The sequence below is a fragment of the Trachurus japonicus genome, chromosome 19, assembly GCF_045865225.1.
Source record: "Trachurus japonicus isolate A0001 chromosome 19, Traja_1.0".
Taxonomy (NCBI): Eukaryota; Metazoa; Chordata; class Actinopteri; order Carangiformes; family Carangidae; genus Trachurus; species Trachurus japonicus.
Genome location: NC_140925.1, coordinates 8678546 through 8701631, shown reverse-complemented (window position 1 = coordinate 8701631; position 23086 = coordinate 8678546). Strand labels below are relative to the sequence as shown.

At 47.8% G+C, this 23086-nt stretch overlaps 1 protein-coding gene across 2 annotated transcripts in view; it reads left to right on the top strand.

Annotated features, from left to right (window-relative positions):
* Positions 1 to 2853: 2853 nt before the first annotated feature.
* LOC146967356 (uncharacterized) overlaps positions 2854 to 23086 on the top strand; it is a 44717-nt gene continuing 24484 nt past the window's right edge. For both annotated transcript variants that reach the window (XM_085761922.1, XM_085761923.1), the window contains exon 1: positions 2854 to 4708. In XM_085761922.1, coding sequence (XP_085618048.1) covers positions 2869 to 4708 — 1840 coding nt within the window. In that variant the 5' untranslated portion in view covers positions 2854 to 2868. The remainder of the gene's footprint in view (positions 4709 to 23086) is intronic.

Below are 23086 nucleotides of genomic sequence, written 5' to 3'. Positions count from 1 at the left end.
TTAGCGTCCTGTGCCCTAGAAAGATGGCCAGATTGCTCCAAAGGCATGACTGTTGCTGGACGTCTGTTCAACACATTGTACCTAGAGGTCTTTCACAGAGCTGTAGGATTGGCTGTGAGCGAGCCCAGCCGAGCGTTGGCATCGATTCTGTTGCAAACATCCACTGTGTAAGTTTTGAGGGTTGTCTTTTCCTCTATTATATTATTCATGCAAGCAAGTACAGATCCCTGTTGCTTGATGAGTGTAATATAGCATGCTCACTTAATTATGGAGCAGCTCTCATGAGAGGCATATCAGAGGATGTAGACAAGATGAATATGGTACCCCAGCCTCTGTTGCTTATGAATTGTGGGAAATGCAGCAATTTGCATGGCAGGAGATATGATATGCCATATCCTTGTTTCAGTTTTAGCAACGCTAGCCCGGCTCTACTTGAGATGTTTATTATTGTTATTAATATTTTGTCGGGAAGCGGGGATCTGAGTGACACACGGCCCTGGAAGGGGCTTATTAAAAGAAGTTATTGTCGGCGATTGCCGTAGAGAGATACAACACAGTGATTAATGGTGTGTTTTACAGCTGACAAAAAAGCACGGGGAGACTCAGACCTGGGAGGACAGCGCTCAGAAATCACTGCGAGGAAATTGCTAGGTATGCTTTACCTCCGATGAAAGAATCCATCCTTCAGATGTGCATCATCCTGGACTGTTCAGGGCCACAGGGGAAAAAAGAAACTGTTCTGATTTCTTTTTTTGTTTTGACCTACTTAATGTTCTCCAATTTGGATGTTCCATAATGAAACAATCTGTTTTTTTTGTTTTTTTTTTCCTCTTCGCTCTTAAATCATTATTGCATCACTTAAGCTCTAAAATGAAAAACAAGCTGGTTATAGCGTTTCCCTCGGCGGCTTGACAGGTAGTGGGACACCATAAAGAGACCCAGTACTATAGCAGTTCCCTGTCACTCCTAAACTGTAATAAATTTAGCCCATCTCAGTCACGCTGTCTCTGTGTCTCAGCTTCAGGAGAACACCGAGAAAACTCTTCCTTTAAAACCCCTGTTGCCTATTTCAAACAGAAATAAAGCACAGAATAGAAACAGGCTTGCAGCCATCTAGTTGTTACGGTCCAGTGCAGTCCAATCATATCCCCCCTTCCCCTCATGCCTCGTCCTATCCCACCCTGTCTCGTCTTGGAGGTGAAGTTGAAGCTGGCAGTCTCCTGTCTTATCGGCTCTTTTTTCTCTCTCCACCATCACACTCTTATCAAAGCTCCTTTCTCTCTTCTCCTCCTGCCACCGTTTTTTTCTTTCTTTTTCTTTTTGTTTACATTGCTCTTGTCATGGCAGGTAAACACCGGCAGTTATCTCTCATGGCACCATCTCAGATAAGGCCACATCTGCTCTCTTGTTCATCTGTTGTGTGTGTGTGTGTGTGTGTGTGTGTGTGTGTGTGTAGGTGCAAAGTGCAAAAGGGGAAGTAAGACTCCATTGATGCTGATTCATTTTGTGAATGGATATTTTTGGAAGCATTTGAAGCATGGACTCATCATGATAGTGACATGACATCTCAAATATTATATTGTCCTGTCTTTCTCAAAATAAACCAAACATTTCCGGACTGTAGGTCAAGCAATTTGAGATCTCATCATTTGGGATTTTTTTTTTTCTCTAATTTTTGATGCTTTCTGTATGAAACTGTTTGATTTTAAACATTTTTTATGTGCTTTAGGTCTAGTATACAATGAACTCTGTGATTCTGAATGACTCAGACAGTATATAACATGATGACTGATTGCTGTCCTCTCTGTGTGCTTCATATCACTGGGTATCAGTTTGTGTGTATTCACATTATGTGACTGTGACTGCCCAGTAGAGGAGGCTGTGCAGTCTTCATGGTTAAAGCGGAGCATCTCCTGGCTTGCCTTCTATTGGAGACTGGATTGCATCTGACCCCCACTGGTACTTATACGCGTCTGGCCTTTGCAACCGACCCCCCATCCCCCCTCCCCACCCCCCTTCTCTCACGGGACAGACTAGAGCGAGCATGTCGGTCCCCAACCTCCACCCGATCCCTCTGGGAATATCCATTCATGCCCAGAGGGATGCCGGCTGCAGGCCAGTGGAGGGGTTAGTAGTAACCACTGAGCACCATAAACACTGTGTAGCTCTGCACTGTGTGAACACATCCAGGGGCCTCAGCAGCGTGCTGCCTATGTACACTATCTGGTTCAAGTGATGTCACAGGGGGCAGTGGATTTAAGCAGGTTTTAGTTTGACGCTAATCCCCTTGTGGCAAACGCTGTGGACGAGGGGACGGTCCCTGCCAATGGCGTGCATCAACCCCATTGGATTAGTGCGTCTCGTCCCCTCCTCCATTCTGTTGTCATTGTCCAGCATGAGTTTTCGGCCCAATTTCTTTACTCTCTCGGTCTTGGTTGGGAATAAGCGTGCTGCTGCTCAGCACAAGCATGAAACCTGCAGTAGAATGGAGTAGAGCATCGCCTTGAAGGTGTGTTATTCTGTTTGAGTGTGTGTGTGCTCTGCATGCGTGTGTGTGTATGTGTGTGTGTTCGTCATGTTGTGCGTCTCTCCTCATGGATTTCTAATGTTTCCAGGGCTGAATTATTTAGATAGGCTGCCAGCAGGGAGCTACATGATAGCGTGCACTTAAGAGTGAGGGGAGGGGTGGTGATGAGGGGGGGCTACAGCTGCAGATCAGGTAGAAGGGTACCTCATGCTTCACCTTTTCTCCTCTTCTCTACACTCCTCCTTTTTTGATTAGGGGGGTGAGTGTAACTGGAGAGTTGAAACAAAACACCCGGCTCTATTTTCCGCTTTTTATAGCCGTCCGCTTTATTGTCTTCACCGATGCCTAACTCAAGCGAGCAGTCGCATTTCGGTGGCTCTCTGGGCCAGCGCGGTCCTGAATGGGTAGAAGGCCAGAGCGACAGGGCTGCCAGTCGCTGTCACTACTGCGGCACCATTGCGGGGCGTAGGAATTCTCTGGTGCTGGGTGGGGGAGACTGTGGAGCGTGGCTTCACCGTCACGGAGATCTTGGCGAGAAACAGGATCCGGTTCTCCAGTCCTCCCTGTACGGGCAGATCCAGCAGGACCGGCATGGTGGGCAGCAGCAGGTGCTGAGGAAGAACTCGGTGCCCGATCTGAGCAGCAGCCTCTACTTCAGGCAGATGATGGCAGGCCGGTCGTCCGCGCCGCCTCAGGATTACTACCTGACCGACGCTGCTTTATCTGGTCAGCCCCCAGAAGAATCTGGGTTTTATAGGGATAACCAGCACCTGCTCATCAGATCAGTGCCGCATTACGGGCCCAGCGCTGGGGGGGTGAGGCCTACCTGGGATCAAGGACAGGCAAGGGCCACACCTTCCGTGCTGGCCGCCGCTTCCACCCCTACCCCCGCGCCGCCCCCTCCTCCACCTCCTCCCCCGCCTCCCCCGCCGCCTCCTCCCCCTCCCGTCCACGAGCTGAGCCGTTTGTACAGGGAAGCGCTGGGATCTAAGATGATCCCGGACGCCCAGCGTATTGGTGGCAGCTCTCCTGCTCCTTCGGTCTACGGGGTCCAGCCCCCTCTGCCTTTCTACGCCGCCGAGCCGCCGTCTCTCTGCGCTCGCCAGGCTTATAACAATATCAACCACAGCTTGCCCTTGGACCCCCGCCAGTCAGCTGCCACCAGTTCCGTGGTGGACCCAGCTTGTCAAGGAATGGACGGAGCTCTCCCCCGGGCTTATGGAGCTGTAGCCTCCCAGAGGCTGCCCTACGACCCCAGCTATGACCCCAGCTCTGCCATGGTGGCCGCCACAGCTGGAGTGACCTCCGGCATGCCTCTTCACCACCCCAGTGCTGCAGACCCCAAGAAGATGGTGGACCCTAACTTCCTGGGTTTCCTCAGATCTGAAGGTTTGGCTGAGAGCAGTATCACTCTCCTGCTGAACCATGGCTTTGATTCCACCGCCACGCTGGGAATGATGGAGGACCACGATGTCCGCTCTGTGGCCCCGAACTTGGCTCAAGCCCGCGTGCTCTCCCGCGTGGTGCTTAGCTGCAAGGCGGGTGGGGCCGCACTGCGTACACGATCCAACAGCTTCAGCCACCGCAACGACCTCTACATGCAGCCTCAGGGTTTGACTATGGACCCCAGTCTGATGCAGCAGCCTCCCACCAACATCCCGACCATATCCCCCAGGATGGGAGAATTTCTTGGCAGGCGACCCAGCAGCGCACCATCTCAGCACCTCCTGGAGACCACCACCTACCCAGGAGTACGGCCCCTGACGAGCGGAGCTTTCCCAGTCAGCCCCGGGGGATACGGCAACGCTGTTACTCAGGCAAGAGCCTTCCCCGTGTACAATGCCCACACCGGTCTCAACATGTCTGCTCTCGGACAGCAGCCTCCACCAGCCCCAGGAACCCCTGGAGCGGCACCCAAAACCTTCTCCGGCTCCTTTTCCCCCATGGAGCTGATGAAGAGAGCCCCCAACCTCCCCCCAGCGTCGCCGATAGCAGCGCCGAGCCCCCTTCACAGCCCACAACTTCTCCGGAAAGGAATCAATGCTGCTCCCGAGAGCACCGTTGTTCCCGTGACTTCTACCTCCAATCTCCAAGTGCAAAATCTTAACAACGCCAAGATGGTTGGACGTCGCACTGGTCCACCTGTCATAGTCTCAACCATGGCCACCACACCTGACACAAGTAACGTCAAGCCTCACCTCTCTCACTTATTTCTTCAACCGCTCTGTCCTCTTTTCTTCAGTCTTGTTGCTGATTTGTATTTTCCCAGTAGATATTGCTGATAATTAACTTTCTGCTGGTTCTGTTTTGTAGCTAGATTGGATACACTGTGAGATTTAATTCTGTGTATAATAGACAGATTTTTGGCATACTACAAAACATCAGGCTGAGTCTTTTTGAATGGAAGAGTAGCATGCAAGATGCATCTGACAAGTTAAGTAGCTTTGCTCGGAGAAATCTTTTTCAAAATTACGCAACTATTTATACATGTATTGCAACAGAGTTGTGTCATTTGCCGGAGGGGATCCTGTCTCATCACCAAGTTGAAACATTTCTTATGAGCAGTGCTCCAGTTCTGGAGTTGAACATTTTTTTTGGTTCTTTTCACTCATCTAAATTATCGGTCAGTAGTTTCTGTAGTTATACTTTGCTTCTTCCTATATTTTTTTTAATTCTCGTACTTTTATTCTTCTGTTGTGTTGAAACTACACCCCTAAAAACATTTTGACACAAAACATGCTAGCACTAATTGAATGATTGTGTTTAGTAGCTAAGTCTTCTCTTGATATACTCACAAGACAGTTTGTCTATGTCAAAAACATATCAACATCCAGCTTGTCTTTAGTATGTAAATGTTTAGAGGTAGAGAGTAGCTGCCATTCTATTTTACACTGGACTCTCTCCTAATCACAGGCTTAACCGCCTCAAATCCAATTACACTAATTGGATGTATAGGTGTGTAGACTATAATAAGTATCCGTTTTTTATAGACACCCTGTTGTTTGTTTGTTTGAAATTTCGTTTGCATTGCAGTGCAGCTAAATGTTCTGTCACATATATTTGTTTGTGCTTCAAAACATAGTCAATCATTGTCATCTCAGAGAGCAGGCAGTTAGGTGCGTCGGAGACAAATGTCCTCAGCTCATTTTTCCTAAACATCCCTGTTGAATAGTTACTTACAATTTCTAAGATACATTTATGCTTGTCTAGAAGTGAGAGAGCCATAAAAGAAATTTCTTTTGGCGCTTTTGTAAACACGCCGTTGCAGAGCAAACTTGTTATTTATTTGTTTTCTTCAATGTGTGTGAGAATATATTTATTGTTCATTTTCAGTGGCCTCACAGAACTCATAATTATGAAACTTCTTTGTCTCATGCAAGGTTAACATTGGTAGCATGGCAGCGATGAATGTGCAGTTCACAGTGACAGTGGATTCTCCAGCAAGGCTTCATCTCAGCTTATTTCTCTACATAAACGCCTTGATTTCTCTCCTTAACAAGCTGATATATTTCCCTGCTGATGAGCGCTGATGAGCTTAGGGAGGAATTAAATCTTTTAACCTTGCTTTCAGCCATGTAACCCTTTATCTTGCCTGCCTCTCTAATGGGTCTGTGGGCTGCTGCACTTGTTACAGAGTAATGACTTTTATGAAGTGGCTTTCCCTTCATGTGTTGTCAAGGAAATAAGAAGCGAGGTGCAAGATCCAGAGGAGGATGAAGTAGCAGAGGTGGGAGGTCCCTCTTTCGAGCTTCATGCAAATATCTGCTGCGTTCCCAAGGTCACAGTGGCAGCCATATTTCCCCCACTCAGATACACTTTTAGCACAACAAACTCATTTGCATGTAGCTGACATTTGTTGCTTCAGTAACTTCATCTGATAATGGGCAGCCCTTGCAGACGATCGGAAAGCATACTTCTTAATTGTGTGTTGCTAGGCAACCCAGGTTTCAGTGGTAATCAGAGATAGATAATCTTCACATTTAAGGAAAGGGGAAAAGTGGAGCCCTGCATGCAGTGTTGCACATTTATTTTGTGCACTTGTTACCTTTTGAGCAGCCATTTGCAGTTTGGAGCAGGAGAAAATTGAGTGAAAATAATAAGATGTTGCAAGGCACTTAATGAAAACATTTCTCTTACACTCTCTCTCTCTCCCTCTCTCTCCATCTCCCTCTTCCTCTCTCAGGAGATTGCTTCTCATTTTTGTGCAAAGGCTCTAGTACACCAGTGAAGAGCCTCTCTTATTACATGCATGGTGTTTTATGTTCAAACATGCATATTGATGAAAAGTTGACACGTTATTCTTTTTGCACCTGCTGAATAAATTGGTAGTTCTTCCAACACAAACCAGTCTATTTATCATCTTACATCAAAGTGTACATTTACACATAGCTGTTGAAGAATCCACATTTCCATATTGTTGAATTCTTATTTATTCTCATTCCTGACTTGTGAAAGCAAAGATGTGAGCACTGAAACTGAAAATTACCGGCAGCTAAAAATATTGCTGTAAAAGTTGGAGGTGGGAGGGCCCTGCCCGGGCGCTGTTTTGGTTGGCTAAAGCCGTAAGTAGTGTTAATAATGGCATTAAACGTTTGAGTCGAGCTTAGAGTTGCAACAGTTCCCTTCCACTTAAAGTAGGGAGAGAGAGCGCCGTGCAGCACTCGCATTGGCCATGGAGCTGTCCGTCAGTGGCATCCATCAGAGCAGCACAGGTGGGTGAACCGAACCTTTAGTGTCACGTGAAGCGAGAGTAGCCACTCCGCTATAGCTAAGAGACGTGATTGGCTAGTATTCTGCATGGTGTGCGTGCTCAGTAGATTAACCAAGGTGGACGCTGTGCGTGTTGTCTACAAATGCCGGCACGTGGTTTCTTTGTGGAGGATAATCCACGGAACATCTTCAGCTGTACTTTTCTGGGCTGGGAGAATTAGGAGGGGGGGTTGGCGGTGGTGTGGTGGGTGGTGTGCTTGAAGGGGGCAGGGCTTGTAGTTAACAGGAAGGAGAGAGAGAGAGTGGAACTTGGCAGCAGGCCCTAGTAGCCATATGGGATGTGTCAGTTGACAGGTTCACCTGTATAAGTCTGCTTTCATGGTGACTCTGCGCCCAAGTTGCATCCGCTGCTTACAGGGAGCTTTGTTCAAAAACATGGCAGCTCCCCTCTGTTTTGTCCCCCCTTCTCTCTCTTTCTGACAGGAAGCCATCACTGTTATGGCTGACAGTTACGTAACCTTCCAGTGCATGGCTCCCATGGGGGGGGGGCCTGAATGGGATTTTAATTTCCCTGTCTATGTTTGGAAGGACATCCACGAGGATGCACGCCTAATGTGCTCTCAGCTGTCCTTGGCTAAACTGCTTTGTTCAGGTGTCTGACATTGATTTCAGTGTGCGGCGCGCTCCGGTCTGGCCTGTTTTTCCACTGGTCCGTGAGAAAGAAAACATCCCCCCCCCCCGCGTGTCAGCGAGGCTTCAGACTCTGACCCCCCCGAACTCGCCTGTACTGTATATCTGAGACAGGAGGTGATGTCCGTCTTCCTGTGCGACCCCTTCTGCTGTTTTTGATTCCTTACGAAGGGCAGAGCGCTTTGATTTAGTGCTTATGTTGCCTTACAAGTTTAGCGTCCTGTCACATGTGTGTGTTTCTGGATGACACGCGATGCACGACGCTGCTGCTCTCCTGCCACACACACACACACACACACACACACAGAGATGTCCCGCTCTCAGCAGCAGGAAGTGTTTGTCTTCATCCGAGGCCGGCTGCATGTGACAGAACTGACAGCAGGACGTGGGGACAAGACCTTACGTTTCCTCTATCTGTCTCTTTCTTCTTTGACCAGCACTATTTACCATGCAGGCACAAAGTATTAGCACAGATTGCCATTGTTTTGGCTCTACTTTGGCATATTAGCAACTGAGCAGCTTTTAATTATGGTGACTTAAAGTTTATCTTAATGCACTCTAATGTTCTGGTGTGCAGACACAGCACAGCATTGAATCTCTCCCCCAACACTTCCTGTCTGCTCTGTATATTGATCCCTTCCTTACTCGTTGTTGTTGACGTGGTAATACGCGGGGGTTGTTATGAAGGGCTAATGGCTTACGTTACCTGTCTAGGAAAAGACTGGGAATTAGGAAGTGTGGGAGGCGGGAGGGGGGTGGGGGAATCCTCGCCGCCATCTGTGTGTGTATATTTGTGCATATGAGTACTAGGATTGATGTGTGTATTTGTGTCTGTGTGTGTGTGTGGATGTTACTATGCAGGCGTCACGTGTCAGTGGGAGTCTGTGTCATCCCCACTAATCCTGCTGATATGAATGAGTGGAGACAGACAAGAGGTTTGGGCTCACATGGCATCGGTCAGGGGTTATTACAGGGAATGTGGCCATGTAATACTCAGTGTAACCATGCTCATGTTTTAATATCTTACAACACCACCTCAGCGGGACGCCCGGATGAATTGCATGCACTCACATCTGGATGAATGAATGCCCACTGTGCCTATTGATACATGCGACTGCGGAGTAACATTTTTGTCGCACATTGAATTTGAAAAAAAAAAATAATAATAATAATAAAGTGTTTAAAATACATATTTAAATCACAAAAAAAGAAAATAAACAAAGAAAAAACTTTTATTTTGATTTCAGAGTCTCTCCATCCACTAGGATGAGTAACCTTTAGGCCTATCCATCTGCGAGTAAACCCAAAATTCAAAAGTTGTTTTCTGTTTGCCCAGGTCAAAATAAAGAAGAGCAAATCCAAAGTAATAGAAAAAAAAATTGCTTGATGCAATGCCTCTGTTAAATTGTCTCTGTTCACCTCTGGATTCTTAAACATCTTATCTGTGTGCAGTCTCACTGTCATGTGTCCCCAGTTTCCCCGACAACCAGGTAAATGTTACATGAACTATCTGCTGCTCCATCTCCACTTAGCCTCTGTATTGTTTTTGTCCCTGGGGAAATATGGCCAGGAAAATCAATTTTTCCACTGCAGTAGTTTTTTCTCAGGAAAAAAAGTGAAAAAGAAAAAAGTGTTGTTGAGCCCCCATCCCCTCTCACCCCACCCACCCTCAACCCTCCCTGGCTGTTTTCTCATGGTTGATCTTTCCAAACCATCGGTTGTGTTCACAGAGGGATTAATGGTTTCTGCGAAGCCAGCCAACCCATGGAGGGAACGGGGCCTTCGAGCGAATGAGGAACAGCTGGTCTCCCGCTGCTTGTGACAGCTCCAGTGTTTGAGTGTGTGCTTGTTGTGCGTGCGCGACGGTAGCGTCTGACCTCTGCGCGGGGTCAGAAACACCGTTCCCGCTCCAAAAACAGAACCTAAGTTTTAGGTTTTCTCTCATGTACTGCTGCTGCTGCTGCTGCTGCTTCTGCTGCTACCGCAACCATGTGTAACTTTATTTTTTATAAGCCGTGTCACGGAGATGTTTCCATCGGTTTGTGTTGGACCAAAAAGTTTTGACCCCTAAATTTCTGACTGGAGCAGTTAAATCCCTAGAAAATGTGGAATTAATGATCAGAGTTGTGGACGTTTTCAGTTTCAGCCCTTTGTTAAGTGCACTTTGTATTCCTCACACTTATTTGAAGATTAAATGGATTTGAAATTGGATTTGGAACAACCAAAAGACCATACTGGAAAAGCCTTGAATTAAATTTTTTTAGAAAAAAGCAGCCACTTCTTTCACTTCTTCTTTTTTTTTTCTAGGAAAATTATTCCAAGTCCTGTAGCGATGACTGGAGGCCAGCTGATTGGAATTTACCCGCTGTCACAGTGGCCCATGAATGCTCCTCCACAGGCCCAAAGGTCACTGCGAAAGAGTTGCTGGAGGGATGAGGAGGAGTGTGTGGGTGTGTGTTCATGTTCATGTGCCGGGGTGTGTGCTCATCTTCTGACATGTTATGATTGGTGAGAAGAATCTTCCAGCTATTTCTGGAGATCACATTTTCATGTTTATTCTACTATAGTCTTCCCGTCCCGTGGCTGTATTGTTAACAGGATAGAGGCGACGTATGCGCGGAGCTCGTTGCTTGTAAGAATAGCAGCACTTTGGTATAATCTCCCCAATTATCTGTCGTCGATTCTGCCGTATATTATTCCATTCTCCATGGCAGCTGGGGAGGAGATTGGTTTTATGCATGTCGAACGGCAACAGCTGCATCCACTAAAACAGACAACTACCTCTGCACACCTCCCCAGCCCTTTTTTTTGTCTCCCTCCCCCTCTTTCTCTCTCACTCAGTGGTGGGCAGGTCACCCTGAATTATTCATCAGTGTGAAATGAAAAAGCTCATGGATATTGAATATCCCCTCTGAAGTGGTGGCCAACCTTGTGTTTTTTTTCTCTTCCTGTTTTTTTTTTTTTGCAGCTGAAAAGAGTGAAAAGAGCGGCAGATCTCCTTGCCAGGGTATTTCAAAGGTTAACCGATTGCTTTACCTTGTTCACATATTTACTTTCTTCATGATCGGTAGCCAGCGAGGAGGAGGAGGAGGTGGAGAGAGACGGGGAGCAGGATGAAGAATATGACTGAGGAAGAAAGGAGATGAAAAGAATAGGAACAAAAAGAAAAACGTGTGTAATGTGTGTTCCTGTAGATATTTCTCTCCTGGAACAACTCTCCGACCACCACTGTGGGTTTTACCTTGTTGTGTTGCTGCGGTCGAGTCGCTAATCTTCCCCGCTGCGCGTTTTGAGGCCCCGTTCCTTCTTGGAACGAGCGCGTTCTGTGGTCGGCCGTGGTCGTTCCCGATCGACCGGTTGTCATTGGTTCTCCCATGTGGCCCACTGTGTTTCTCCATTGTCCTTCTGCCTCGTCTTTTGTCCTGCGGTTTGATCTGCGGCCCGCACTGCAAATCAATGCTGCTGGGTGCCATTCATTTAGCTCAGCAGCCAACAAACACAGCAGGGATTCTCAGAACATCTCCCATGTGAGAATATAGAAAATGGGCAGCGAGGATAAGGGGAAAAAATCCTTCAAGCTTCAGAGCTCTGTTGTTTTTTGTGTTTTTTTCTTTCTTTTTACATCTTTAGGACATTTTAGTCACATTAGAATATTTCTGTGTTCGCCATTTGCTGGCATTAGTGTTTTTATTTGTCTAACAAGCAGGCTGAATGCCGTTCCCCTGAAGGACAGAGACTTAAAAACCCTCCTTTATGCCAGAGAGCAGATGCTAAGATAATGAATAAATAAAATAAATAAAAACTGCTCAAGGGGTGAGCCCCTCCTCCCCTGTTTGGTATGTTGTACATGCTAATAGGACATGGAGTGTTTTATTCATTCAATAATATTTGAGAGAACTGCACTGCACTGACTCTGCGTCTCTCTCTCTCTCTCCCTCATTGGCCATTATGTTACGACTACCCTGTACCCTTTCAGTCATTACAGTCCATTTTCCTCCATTCCCAATTTCTACTGCAGCATAGACAATTACCCAGGAATCCTTTTAAGAGTATTCCCAAGCCATACAAAGACCAAATGTGCCTGCAGGAAGCAGCCAGGGGTTTAACTGGCTAACCTTTTCCAAAACTATTCTCAAAAGAGTCGTAATGACTGACAATTGGACAGGGGGAAAAAGCTATTTTATTTTCCTATGAGTAAAACTCGGATTATTTGTCTTCCAGGAAATAGTTTGGAGGCTTTTTTTCTGTTGTTGTTGGTTGGAGAACATCACGTTACATTGAGGTAATTGCAGCTTAGCTTGAGTGGAGAACATCAGCTGATGGCAGGGCGCTCATAGGAAGCGGTGCGGTGTGGGTGTTATTAGCTCCAAGGTGTCGGGTGATCCAGGTGTCGTATCGAGTGACCCAAAAGCAAACTCCAGTTACAGTTGGGTTTCGGGGGGGGGTTTGTGGGTAGTGGGGAGAAAAAAGAGGTCTGTGCTTCTAGAGGAAGTGTGAAATATCATCTGTCATGGCGGAGGGAGTCGGATGAGTAGGTGGGAGGGAGTTTCTTTCCAGAGGGTGTAGAAGATGAAACGAGGTGGTGGTGGTTGTGTGTGTGTGTGTGGGGGGGGGGTTATGATGATGAAAATGGCTGTAACTCCTCAGCAAAGTGAGCTTTAAAAGGCTGTAAGTGGACACCTCATAGTATCTGATGGCTGACTCCTGGCTGACAAGACCCAGCGACCCCGGTGTATTTATCGTAATGGAGCACAGCTGGGCCGCAGCTTCGATGGGTTAATAGCCATGTGACAGCTTTTTTTTTTTTTCTTTTTTGGGAGGAGGGGGGGGGGGGTGGTGTGTATCTGTGTGTGTGCATGCATTTTTATTTACTCGTGCGCTCCGCTGAGTGGCACGCAGGGGCCACACTTGGGGAGGGAGGGACTCTCGCTCTCTCTGCTGCGTCTCCGCTCTCTCTGCCAGGCCAGATGGCTCCTGTCACTGAGAGAGAAGGAGGAGCGATGGAAGGGGAAAAAGGGGGGAGAAGGAGGAGGAGGAGGGAGCTCTGAGTCGCCCCTTAACAGCGCCAGAGTGGCCTGTCCCCAGAGCCACCACATCTGGAGACCACCTGCAGCTGGCTCGCCACGTTTCCTCCATCCCCGTCTCTCTCTTTCTTTCTTTCCCGCTCTTATTTTTCCAGATCGGGGGTTGGGTGGGGGGAGGCGAGGCGACAGCGGTGGCGGCAGAGTGTTTGGTCAGGCTGTGATTTGTGCCCCATATTTCGGCAACTTTAGTGTGTCTCTGCTGTGGGCGGAGGAGGACGAGGAGGAGGAGGGGGAGGAGGAGGGGGAAGTGGCAGCGGTGGTGGTGATGGTGTGAAAGCACGACGGCAAAATATCATTTTATTTTATGACTGCACCAGCCTCGCAGAGTTGTGGGTTTTTCTATTTGTTATATTTCTTCTTTTTATTCCTCCCCAAGTAAAAAAAAAAGAAAGAAAAAAAAAGCAGAGTGAGAATGTTCGCTTTTCTTCCCTCTGCTGTTGCTGCAACTGATCCAGAGGCCACAGAGGGGCTGTTCCTGCCTGGAAAATAAAGCCTGCCTGCCCTCCTTGGCTCCCCCCAAATAAAATACACTCATTTGCATTCCCATGCTGTAATTTAGACCTCCCCTCTCCTTCTCTCTCTCTCTCTGTTTCTCTTTCACTATCTCTCCGTCCCTCATCCCTACATCTTTTCAGCCCTGGTCCTTGTAGGTCCACGGGGACTGGAACGTGGGAGGGGAGGCAGAGGAAACAAAAGCAGAGAGGCAGTGTTGACTCAGGGTTGTTATCTGGACCACTGCTGAGGGAGGGGGGGGGGGGCTCTTGTGTGTGTGTGTGTGTGTGTGTGTGTGTGTGTGTGTGTGCATACATGCCTAGGTTGGGGCTATTTACCCTGGCTGCTGCCACGGCAGGTGCCTCTCGGTGGATAAACCTGGGCCTCCTAAATAAATATCCACTGTGGGGAAATTAGACTTGCGTCACCAAAAACTCTACACCGCTACGTCTCCTTTTCTCTCCCTCTCTCTTCTTCTCCCGTCACACCAAGAATGTCCACTCCATTCACAATCAGCTATCTCACTCCTAAACTCCCTAAAAGAGGTGTCACTGAGCATAAAGGACAAAGGGAACTCTCAGAGGACGTTTTGGATGTTTTATGGAACAAAATGATCAACCTGTTCCCAGTGTGTATCTGATGGTGTGTCTTTGTGGATGGAGGAGCGTCTCTCTCTCTCTCCCGTCTTCTATCTTTGGTTGGATGCACTCACAGCTTGTTTCCTCAGAGGTTTCTGCTCTTAAACTAAGTTGTTGGGGGAACAAACACGACCCTTGGCTAGGATTATATTGCATTATTCAGTCCCTCTGCGTAAAGGGAGGAGTGGGTATAGCGATGGCTGTCTGCAAGGAAAAGTTAGCAGTTCTAGTATCTGAGGTAGTTTTTCTTTTCCCCCCCAAAAAAACCTGTAGGTTGGTTTTGTTCTGTTTCCAGATCAGTGGATAATGATTCCTCGCTGAGCTGGATTCATTCTTTGACTATGCTGTAAGGTTTGCCATTTAGCTCCAAGTTGAAGACTACACCTTGTGGTTGGGTCAGACTGAGGTCGGCTCATGTTTCCACCACAGAGTAACCGCTCCACAGTTTGTTTGGAATTGGATCGAGACCACTTCCAAGGGTCTTGGTGTGGCCGTGTGGAGTAACACTGCTGCCTTCAAATCTGCACAAACGAATCGTTGTAAAGGGAAATATGAACAAGTCGGGTCGTATTCTGCGAAACTAAACAACAAAGGTGTGAAAGTGATATAGTTTTTTAATCTATGTAATGCCAAGATGGAAACAGATCCCAGTCCAGTGGGTAGCGTTGTAAATATTAATGGTTGTATTTGAGATACTCATCTGCAAAGCTTCTGCCTTCTGCCCAAAACTAAACATACCAAGAAATATAGTTGTTTTTATGAGTGACATTAAAATAAAACTAAAAAACACAGCAGTAATATAGTGTGAAAACAGAATCAAGAATGGGAAAAAAATAATAATCCAGAAATCAGAAAGCAAGAAAAAACTACCATGAGAGCTGTCGGGGGGTTTCTCTGCTCTGCTCCTGTGCTGAACCCCCGTGCTGACCCCGAGTCCAGCATCTGAGACGGACCTGTGAACCTCCGGTCATAATGTGGTCAAGCCGAAGCCTCGTCCCCAGGCGGCAGGTTGGCTCGTTCTACCACTTGCTTTCTAAAAAATCCCTTTAAGTGCTTTAGGGGGATTTAACAGGCCTCGACATCCAGCAGCCAAGTTCCAGCGCTTACAGGAAAAGGGCGCTTACAGTATAATTAGGCTGGTTAAAGAAGAGGGCTCCCTCTCAGCGGTAAATCTACATGGACTGTAAGGAGGCTCGGGCCATTTGTCGGGTCTTCCAGAGCGTGACCGCTGCTCTTGATGTCTCACTGTGCTAAAGGTCAGGGCTTAAAGAAGTCATGCAGCAGGAGGGAGATGGGAGCGAGACTCTGAACTGTGAATTCTTTAACTCTGAATTTGAAATGAAAAATGCATTTTTATGCTTCAAAAAAGAGAAAATCTTCTCTCCTCGGGGGGGAAACCGCCGCTGTGACTCTTTTGCTTATGAACCGGTATCTGTAGTCGTGCTGCGACCCGTAAAACTCCACCAATTGATACTTTTTTTTTAGTGGGGAACAAAAGTAAACATTTGAACTCTGATTAGTTTTATTTGACTTGGAAACTGGTGCGTACATCAGGCTGCTGTGTGAACTGGGTGTGTGCAGACACAAATGCTTGTGCTGGAAGGCGTGGTCGCTGCTTTGGCACGGGGCGAACAGATGTAGCCTTCAGTACTGGTTTAGACCTAAGCCTGGCTGCTCTACATCTGAAAGAGGAAGTGTGTTTGTACGTGCGTTGTTGGGGGGGACCTGCTGTGCCGATCTGCTCTCATTAGTGTTTACTCCCCCCTCCCCAAAACATGTAACAACATGCACGTCAACTGTTGGAGTATATAGATATCTGGTTAGGTTGCACCAGGCCGGTGGCTGCATGACATGTAACCCGCCCCGCTCCGTCCTGAGACCTTTCCCACCGAGATCCGCTTCTCTCCGGATTCTTCTGCTTCTGAATGTCGGCCACGGCACCTGCTGGAGACGATCACAAGCAGATCCCCAAAGAAGCGAGAAACCTCGGCCCCCCTCCGGGAATGTGCAAAATAGGAATCACGAGTTCATGATTCAGCATTTCGCAGCATTTTCACACCCCACTAAATTTTCCACAAAGTTCCCAAACAATACAGTAAGAACGAATGTTTCCCAGAAGACGTTTTATCGCACTTTTTCACAAAATTACACATTTGTTCACCAAAACAAGTCATTTTGTTACATTATTTACTCATCGGTAAGTTTTTAATTAATGCAATTACTTCCCCATGATCAGAAAATAACAAATAATCACAGATTTTATTGCATTTTTCTTTTTTTTTTTTAATTCATCCATTCTGGATCAAGAAGACACTCGTATATCCTCTATGTAGTGATGAACATGAGCGCTGCCTGTGAACTGAGCAGCTGTAGTCAGATACAATCTTTAACTACTCATGTCGGAGCTCAATACTGTTTGACCTCTGGACCTGTGGAGTTAACAATCATCAGTGGCCATTCAGGAAACCTGCAGCGCTCTTTGATATGCCCTCCCTTCCTCCTCTTCTTAAAATACCCACCGACCTCGCAGAAGGACGGTTCTGTCTTTTAAAAGCTGTGATCTGCCACGTTCCATATTAACATATTGCTGCTGTCAGTCAGCCCCCCCCCACCCCCCCTCCTCCTCCTCCTCCTCCTCCTCCTCCTCCTCCTGCACATCCTCTAATGTTATTGAAGAGAGGAAGATCAGAGGGGCAGCCGTATCCCCACGCTCCATCAAGAGTGTGTGTACATGTCTGTCTGTGGATGTTGCCGTGTGTGTGTGTGTGTGTGTGTGTGTGTGTGTGTGTGTGTGTGTGTGTGTGTGTGTGTGTGTGTGTGTGTGTGTGTGTGTGTGTGTGTGTGTGTGTGTGTGTGTGTGTGTGTGTGTCTGGACGGCTGGCAGGAAGTGGGGGCTGCTGCCTTTGATGGTCACACTCCCTCAGATGTGTCATTGCTACAGACGGTGGCTCGCCTGACACACCGTGTCTCCTCTCGTTGGGCTCACGCCGCTGAGAAACAGCAGCACTGATAGTCACCTAAGACACACACACTCACACACACATAAAAAAACTCACTTAAAGTGGACACACACAATTATGCTGCATGAAAAAAAAAAAGTGGCCTCACACTGGGACGGACACATCCACCGGCCCCATGAGCCCAAACTGCACAGGCCGTTCCATCTCTCCACTTTACTGTCACTGATAATCGGTTGTGGCGTGTGACCGTGCCTGGCTCTTTGTCTATTGGTCGCGCTTGTCATGCAGCCGCTGAGGTGTGTATGTATATGTGTGTTTGTGTGTGTGTGTGTGTGTGTTTGTGTAAATTGGTGTGTATGTGCTGTGTCCACGCTGCAGAGTGGTGAGGAGGCTCCGGTTACATTGTTATTCTAAACAGGGTGTTTTCAGCCGCTCGTCCTCGCAGTCATTCGGCAGAGCAGGTCTGTCAGTTTGCGCCCCCCCCCACACACCCTCACACCCTCACACACACACACCCTAAACCTCCCCTCCACTAACCCCCCACCCCCACCCTCCCACCCCTCCAGGGACCAAACTGTGAACTTAACACACTCGGCTCTGATGACTTCCCTGATGGTGCGAAAAACAGCCAACTCTACAGCTGTAATGTTATTACTGGAGTGGCTTGAATGTTGCATTGTTCCTCTGGTATAGTGTATGTGTGTTTCAGTGTGTGTGTTTCAGTGTGCTCTACTGTGTGTGTGTGTGTGTGTGTGTGTGTGTGTGTGTGTGTTGCATATTCACAGTTAGGGAGGGGAGTGTGAGTGTGTATGTCACTATTCCAATCTCTTCCTGGTAACCCGCAAAATGCCAGGGTGTGTGTGGTTATGGGGGGGTTTGAAAGTCTAGATGAAAGTGGAAAAGCAGAGGAGGAAAGCAAATAATCAGGGGGGAGAGAGAGGTGAAACTAGGAGCAAAGGAAAGAGAGAGAGTGTCAGTGAAAAGTGTGTGTATGTGAGAGAGAGAGAGAGAGAGAAGGGGGAAAGGGGCAGGCGTTCTTAAAACACTGTGGAGTCCAGATCAGAAATAAAACATAAAAAGGAGAGAAGGAGGAGGAGGAGGGAAAAAGGGAGGAGGGATTGTGCTCGAGTGTGTGTGTGTAAGCGTGAGTGTGTGCTTGTGTATGTGTATGTGTGTGTGTGCAGATCCTATGAAGTGAACGCAGCCGGGGAGTAAATTGTGCGAAGCCCAGAGAGCTCAGCTCCGCATGTTCGAGCTGGCACTTTTGATTTAGACTGAATTTTTTTTTTTTTTTTTTTTTGCTGTGGGATCTTTTTTTTTTCTGCCCCTCCTGGTTTATTATCAGCTCAAGACAAAGGCAGGAGAAAAAAAGCTAAAGAGAGAGAGAGAGAGAGAGAAACAGAGAGAGAGAGAGAGGGAGAGCCATAAGAGAGAGAGAGAGAGAGCCGCAGAGTGAATAGATGTTGCGCAGCTAACAGCAGAGGAAGCAGCAGCACAGAGAGACTTTCCAGCCATCGCGCTCCCCGACCGCAGCCTTTTCTTCCTGGGAGATTAAAAATAAAGGACAAAAGCATCTCCCCCGCCTTCTCCAGCCCTCCACCATCCGATCACCAGCCTGCACCGTCGCTGCCTGCCTGCGTGTGTGTGTGTGTGTGTGTGTGTGTGTGTGTGTGCGCGCACATAAGGACGCCGCGGGTGTATGTTGCTTTTTCTTCCAGCCCCTCAAAGGCATGGATTGAAGATGGTGCAGCCGGGGGCTTAGTGAGAGCTTGCTCCGCAAAAAAAAAAAACCCCTTCCCCTCGCCAACAGGGCCAGACCAAGAGGAGCAACTCCAGGGGAGGGGGGGAGGGGGGGTTGAAGGAGTAGTGGGAGAGGAGGAGGAGGAGGAGGAGAAGAGAGGAAGGGGGGGGGGTACCCTCCTTGGATTATTGCGGAGGGTCCTCCACTTCTTCTTTCTTTTCTTTTTTTTTGGGAGGGGGTTAATTTTTTTTTTTTGATTTTTCAATTTTTTCTCCCTCCCCCCTCTCTCTGTCTCTCTCTCCATCCGCCTCAATCGTCTTCTGTCTTTGCTGCGATGCGTAGCTTTTAATCCGAAGAATGTGGAGACAACATTTTCCAGGCAAGCAGCATGTTTCCTGTTTTCTTTTCTGGATGTCTAATAAAGTCTGGCATGTGGGAGGTGGGAGGGAAGGAGGGAGGGAGGGAGGGAGGTGGATGGATGGGGGAGTGGGTGGGTGGGTGTGTGTGTGTGGGTGGGGGAGTGTGGATAAGAGGAGGGAGGAAGGAGTGTGTGTGTGTATTTATGAGAGTGTGTGTTAGTAAGGTAGTGGAGTGGTCCAACAGTGTTGTCATTTCGAGGTCCGCCCCGTCCTGCACCGCCGCCGCCACCGCTGCTGCTGCTGCTGCTGCTGCACTTGGCTCCGGTGTTGTTGCTTCCTCTGCAGGCTTGGAGCTCCGAGCGCACTCCGTAGCTCGGGGCAACGCTGGAGAATAAAAGAGCGGGAAAGAGAGGGAGGGAGGGGATGGGATGGGATGGGAGGACCAGCGTGGTGGTAGTTGTGCCATGGATGCTGCTGCTGCTGCTGTGCTGACACTCGCTTTTGTCCCGTGGTGGAGTGAGTGTGGGCCCGGCCCGCCCATGCACACAGAGGGTACCATTTAAAAAACAAGGCGTGCGCTCATTTTCTTGGCAGGGGGATGGATTTGGTGTGGCGGGCAGCCGGGTGGTGACAGGGGTGGGGCACTGTGGCAGCACGGGACAAGTGGCCTTTGTGTGCTACTTTTTTTTTTGGTGGGGGGAAGTGGAAGGGGCACGGAGGAGGCCCGCCAACAAAGGGTGCCTATACCCACCCACCCCCTCTACCCTACTACCCCCACCTTCAGCCGCTCCATCCGCTACAACTCATGCAGTGACCTTGTGCTGTCACTGGCAGATGAAGGGTGTGCGTTTATAGCAGTTTGTGTGTATGTTGTATATGTGTATGTGAGTGTAAGAGGGAGGAAAGTAGTAAATGAGTAATTCAGCCTCAGTAAAAGCAGAAGTACACACTCTGGCAGAGTTCCATATGAAAAAAAAAAAAACGAGGCAAACTCCAGCACAGAAAACAAAGTGTTGTTTGACCCAACGGCACATCTGTGTGTAATGCCAAGCTTCTCCGTTACTCCACAGTCAAGCTGCTGGCAGGCGGCCAAGGTTGTGTGTGGGTTCTTGTTCATTTGTTGCAAGTGCATTCCTGTTGGGTCTGTGTTTTAATACAGATCTCACTCTGCCCTTTACAACACTGATTACACACTAGTTTTGACGGCGTTAAACTGGATACAAATCGGGTGCAGAACGTGCTTATCAAATCCAATTTAAGAAACAAAAGTTGCTTGAGCTCGTTAGCGATCGCAGAAACCTTCATTTTCCTTGTGCAACAAATAGAGAATGTCTCAACCCAGGCCTTGGAGCTGAGCTTAAAACATGGATATGATGTGTGCATTTCATTTAACAGGGAGTCTGCTGAGACTGACATTATGCCACCGCTGCTGACCTGTAAAAATCACAGTTTACTCGCAAAATGTTAAAGTGATGTCAGAGCTTTTTTCTCTCTCCCCTTTTCTATAGCAAATTATCCTTGGCTGAGCACAGATGCCAAATTGCAGAGAGCACATTAGGCAGACAACAGCCAAGTTCTCGTTTGGCCTTTGGGCAAGTTACTCGGAGACTTATCGTTAATTAGCTACAGCTGATATAATCTACTGCCAGCGATGTTTGCCATTTCAAACGGCTCAGATTGGCATTCGGTGACGATTTGTTATGAGGAGCCTGCGACCTGAACGTTTTGTAGCTTCCTCTTCGCTAACAGTTTGATATCTTTGGGTAATTCAGCCATTTTGCCAACCAGAGACCTGAATCAAAGCAGAACGGGGCGAACAGAACCAAAGCCTGCACTCGGTAGCTATCCAGGCCACAGATCTAGACTAGACTAGACCAGACTGGTTGAGGGGATGTGGGTCAAGTTTCAGTTTCAGCACGGTGGCTCTGAAGGTGGCACAGTGAGTGAACAGGGCCGTAGCTGCCGTTGGTCAGCAGCAGCAGCAGCAGCAGCAGCCTTGTTGTCAAGAAGGAGCCACCTGCAAACAGCAGCTTGGAGTTGCTAGGTAACCGGTGGCAGCAGATGATGATAGTACCGGTGAAGGGTTTGTCTGGTCTCCCATCACCACCTGAGTGACTTCTGCTGCTGTCTTCTGTCTGTTCTCACCTAATACTACTACTACTACTACAACAAACCCTACGTCTCCCTGTTCCCCTCTGGTTCCTCTTCCCAAAACCATTGGAGGCAACATAACACCAGCAGCAGCAGCAGCAGCAGCAGCAGCAGCAGCAGCAGCAGCAGCAGCAGCAGCAGCAAGAGGCCAGTGGTAGGAAGAGACTCCCAGCTCCCTTCACCACATAATGGAAACTCTGGCCTCATCTCCCGGTGCGCCGCTCTGCTGCGTCCGGCTGCCAGACTCTGACTAAGTGTTGCTGGCTCAGGAACCGCAGCCTCCAGCCTGGACCCAGTTCAGGTTCCACAAGTATTTGTCTACAGGAATGATTAGAATTAAAATACAGATGGAAAAAAACAAAACTCCCCCCACCCTCCAAAAAAAAAGAAAATGGTTTCGCTTGAGACCTAGATTTCCAAAATAATTTTCGTTCTGACCCAGTTCTCATTTTTGATGACTGTTGTGCCTTCTAATTGAGAGACGAGATCTGTTTTTAGACTGCTCTCTGAGCTCACCACCTTTTTTTTTTTTATTACAGGGACTTGAAAAGATCTTAGTAACATGATATTCAGCAGTAATGGATGACAATTTCTACAAGAAAAAAAACAATTTCAAGGCAGACATGGTCTACTTAGAGAGAATTCCTTTAGAAATCATTACGTGGTGCTTTTGTTTCATCACAAGGACGAAGCTGGAAGTCAAAGTAGGATTGTAGTTACTGGTAGCAGAGATTTGTTGTCGCTGTGTTTGACATTTTAAAAACCGTGCAATTAATTGATCAGGAGCAGGGTGGAGGGGAGAAAAAAAAAAGAAAAAGTAATTTATAGATTAATCACCAATGGAGAAAATCAGTTGTTGCTGCCCCAGATCTGACTGAGTGTATCATTACACACACAAGACCCAGCAGGGGGTGCGTGTATGTGTGTGAACATGTGTTACATGCATTTATTCCTTTGGCAGGTAAAATGACAGCAGCTGCCTCCACGAGTGAAAATGTACCCATCCCAAATCATCAAACACACACACACACACACACACACACATGCAGACACATACACACAAACCTGGCAACAGTTTAGCAGCAAGCAGAGGAAGCGGGAACACAGAGGAAAGGAAATGAGGGGGATTAATTGACAGAGGAGTGAAATTAAGAGCACTCTGCCTCCTGCAGTTTCTGACATGAACCCCCCTCCCACCCCCAACACTCATACACATGCCCCCCTCCCCTCCCTTCCATCAATATGCACATGTGTTGACATTTGATGCACCGTATGCCTGTATACAGTTCCTATGTCCTCTTCCTCCCTATACGTGCTCCATTCGTGGGCTCAGTTTGAAATCTCCGGCTGTTCTGCAGTCAGGCGGCCAGCAGCTGCTTGAAACCAGGCGGCAGCAGCGCGGGAAGCCTGCGGAGAACATGGCAGACCTGCTGAACGCCCTGTTTTTATATCTGCGTGTTGCCTCTGAATGAGCTGTTAAAACAAGAGAGCCGAGCGAGGGCTTTTTTGTCGCAGTGGATGCGAGGGCTCGCTTCCATGCAGTTACAGTCCTGTACGACACAATACATCTGCTTTTTTTGATACTTGTAGGTGTCTATGCTTCGTTCTGGGGAAAACATGAGTGAGATTATAACCACGATATAAAAGGTAAACAATGACAAACTCAAGGATAGTAAATTATTGTTTTTACAAATCTAAAAAATGGAACAGTTTATGATAAAGATATGATATTTG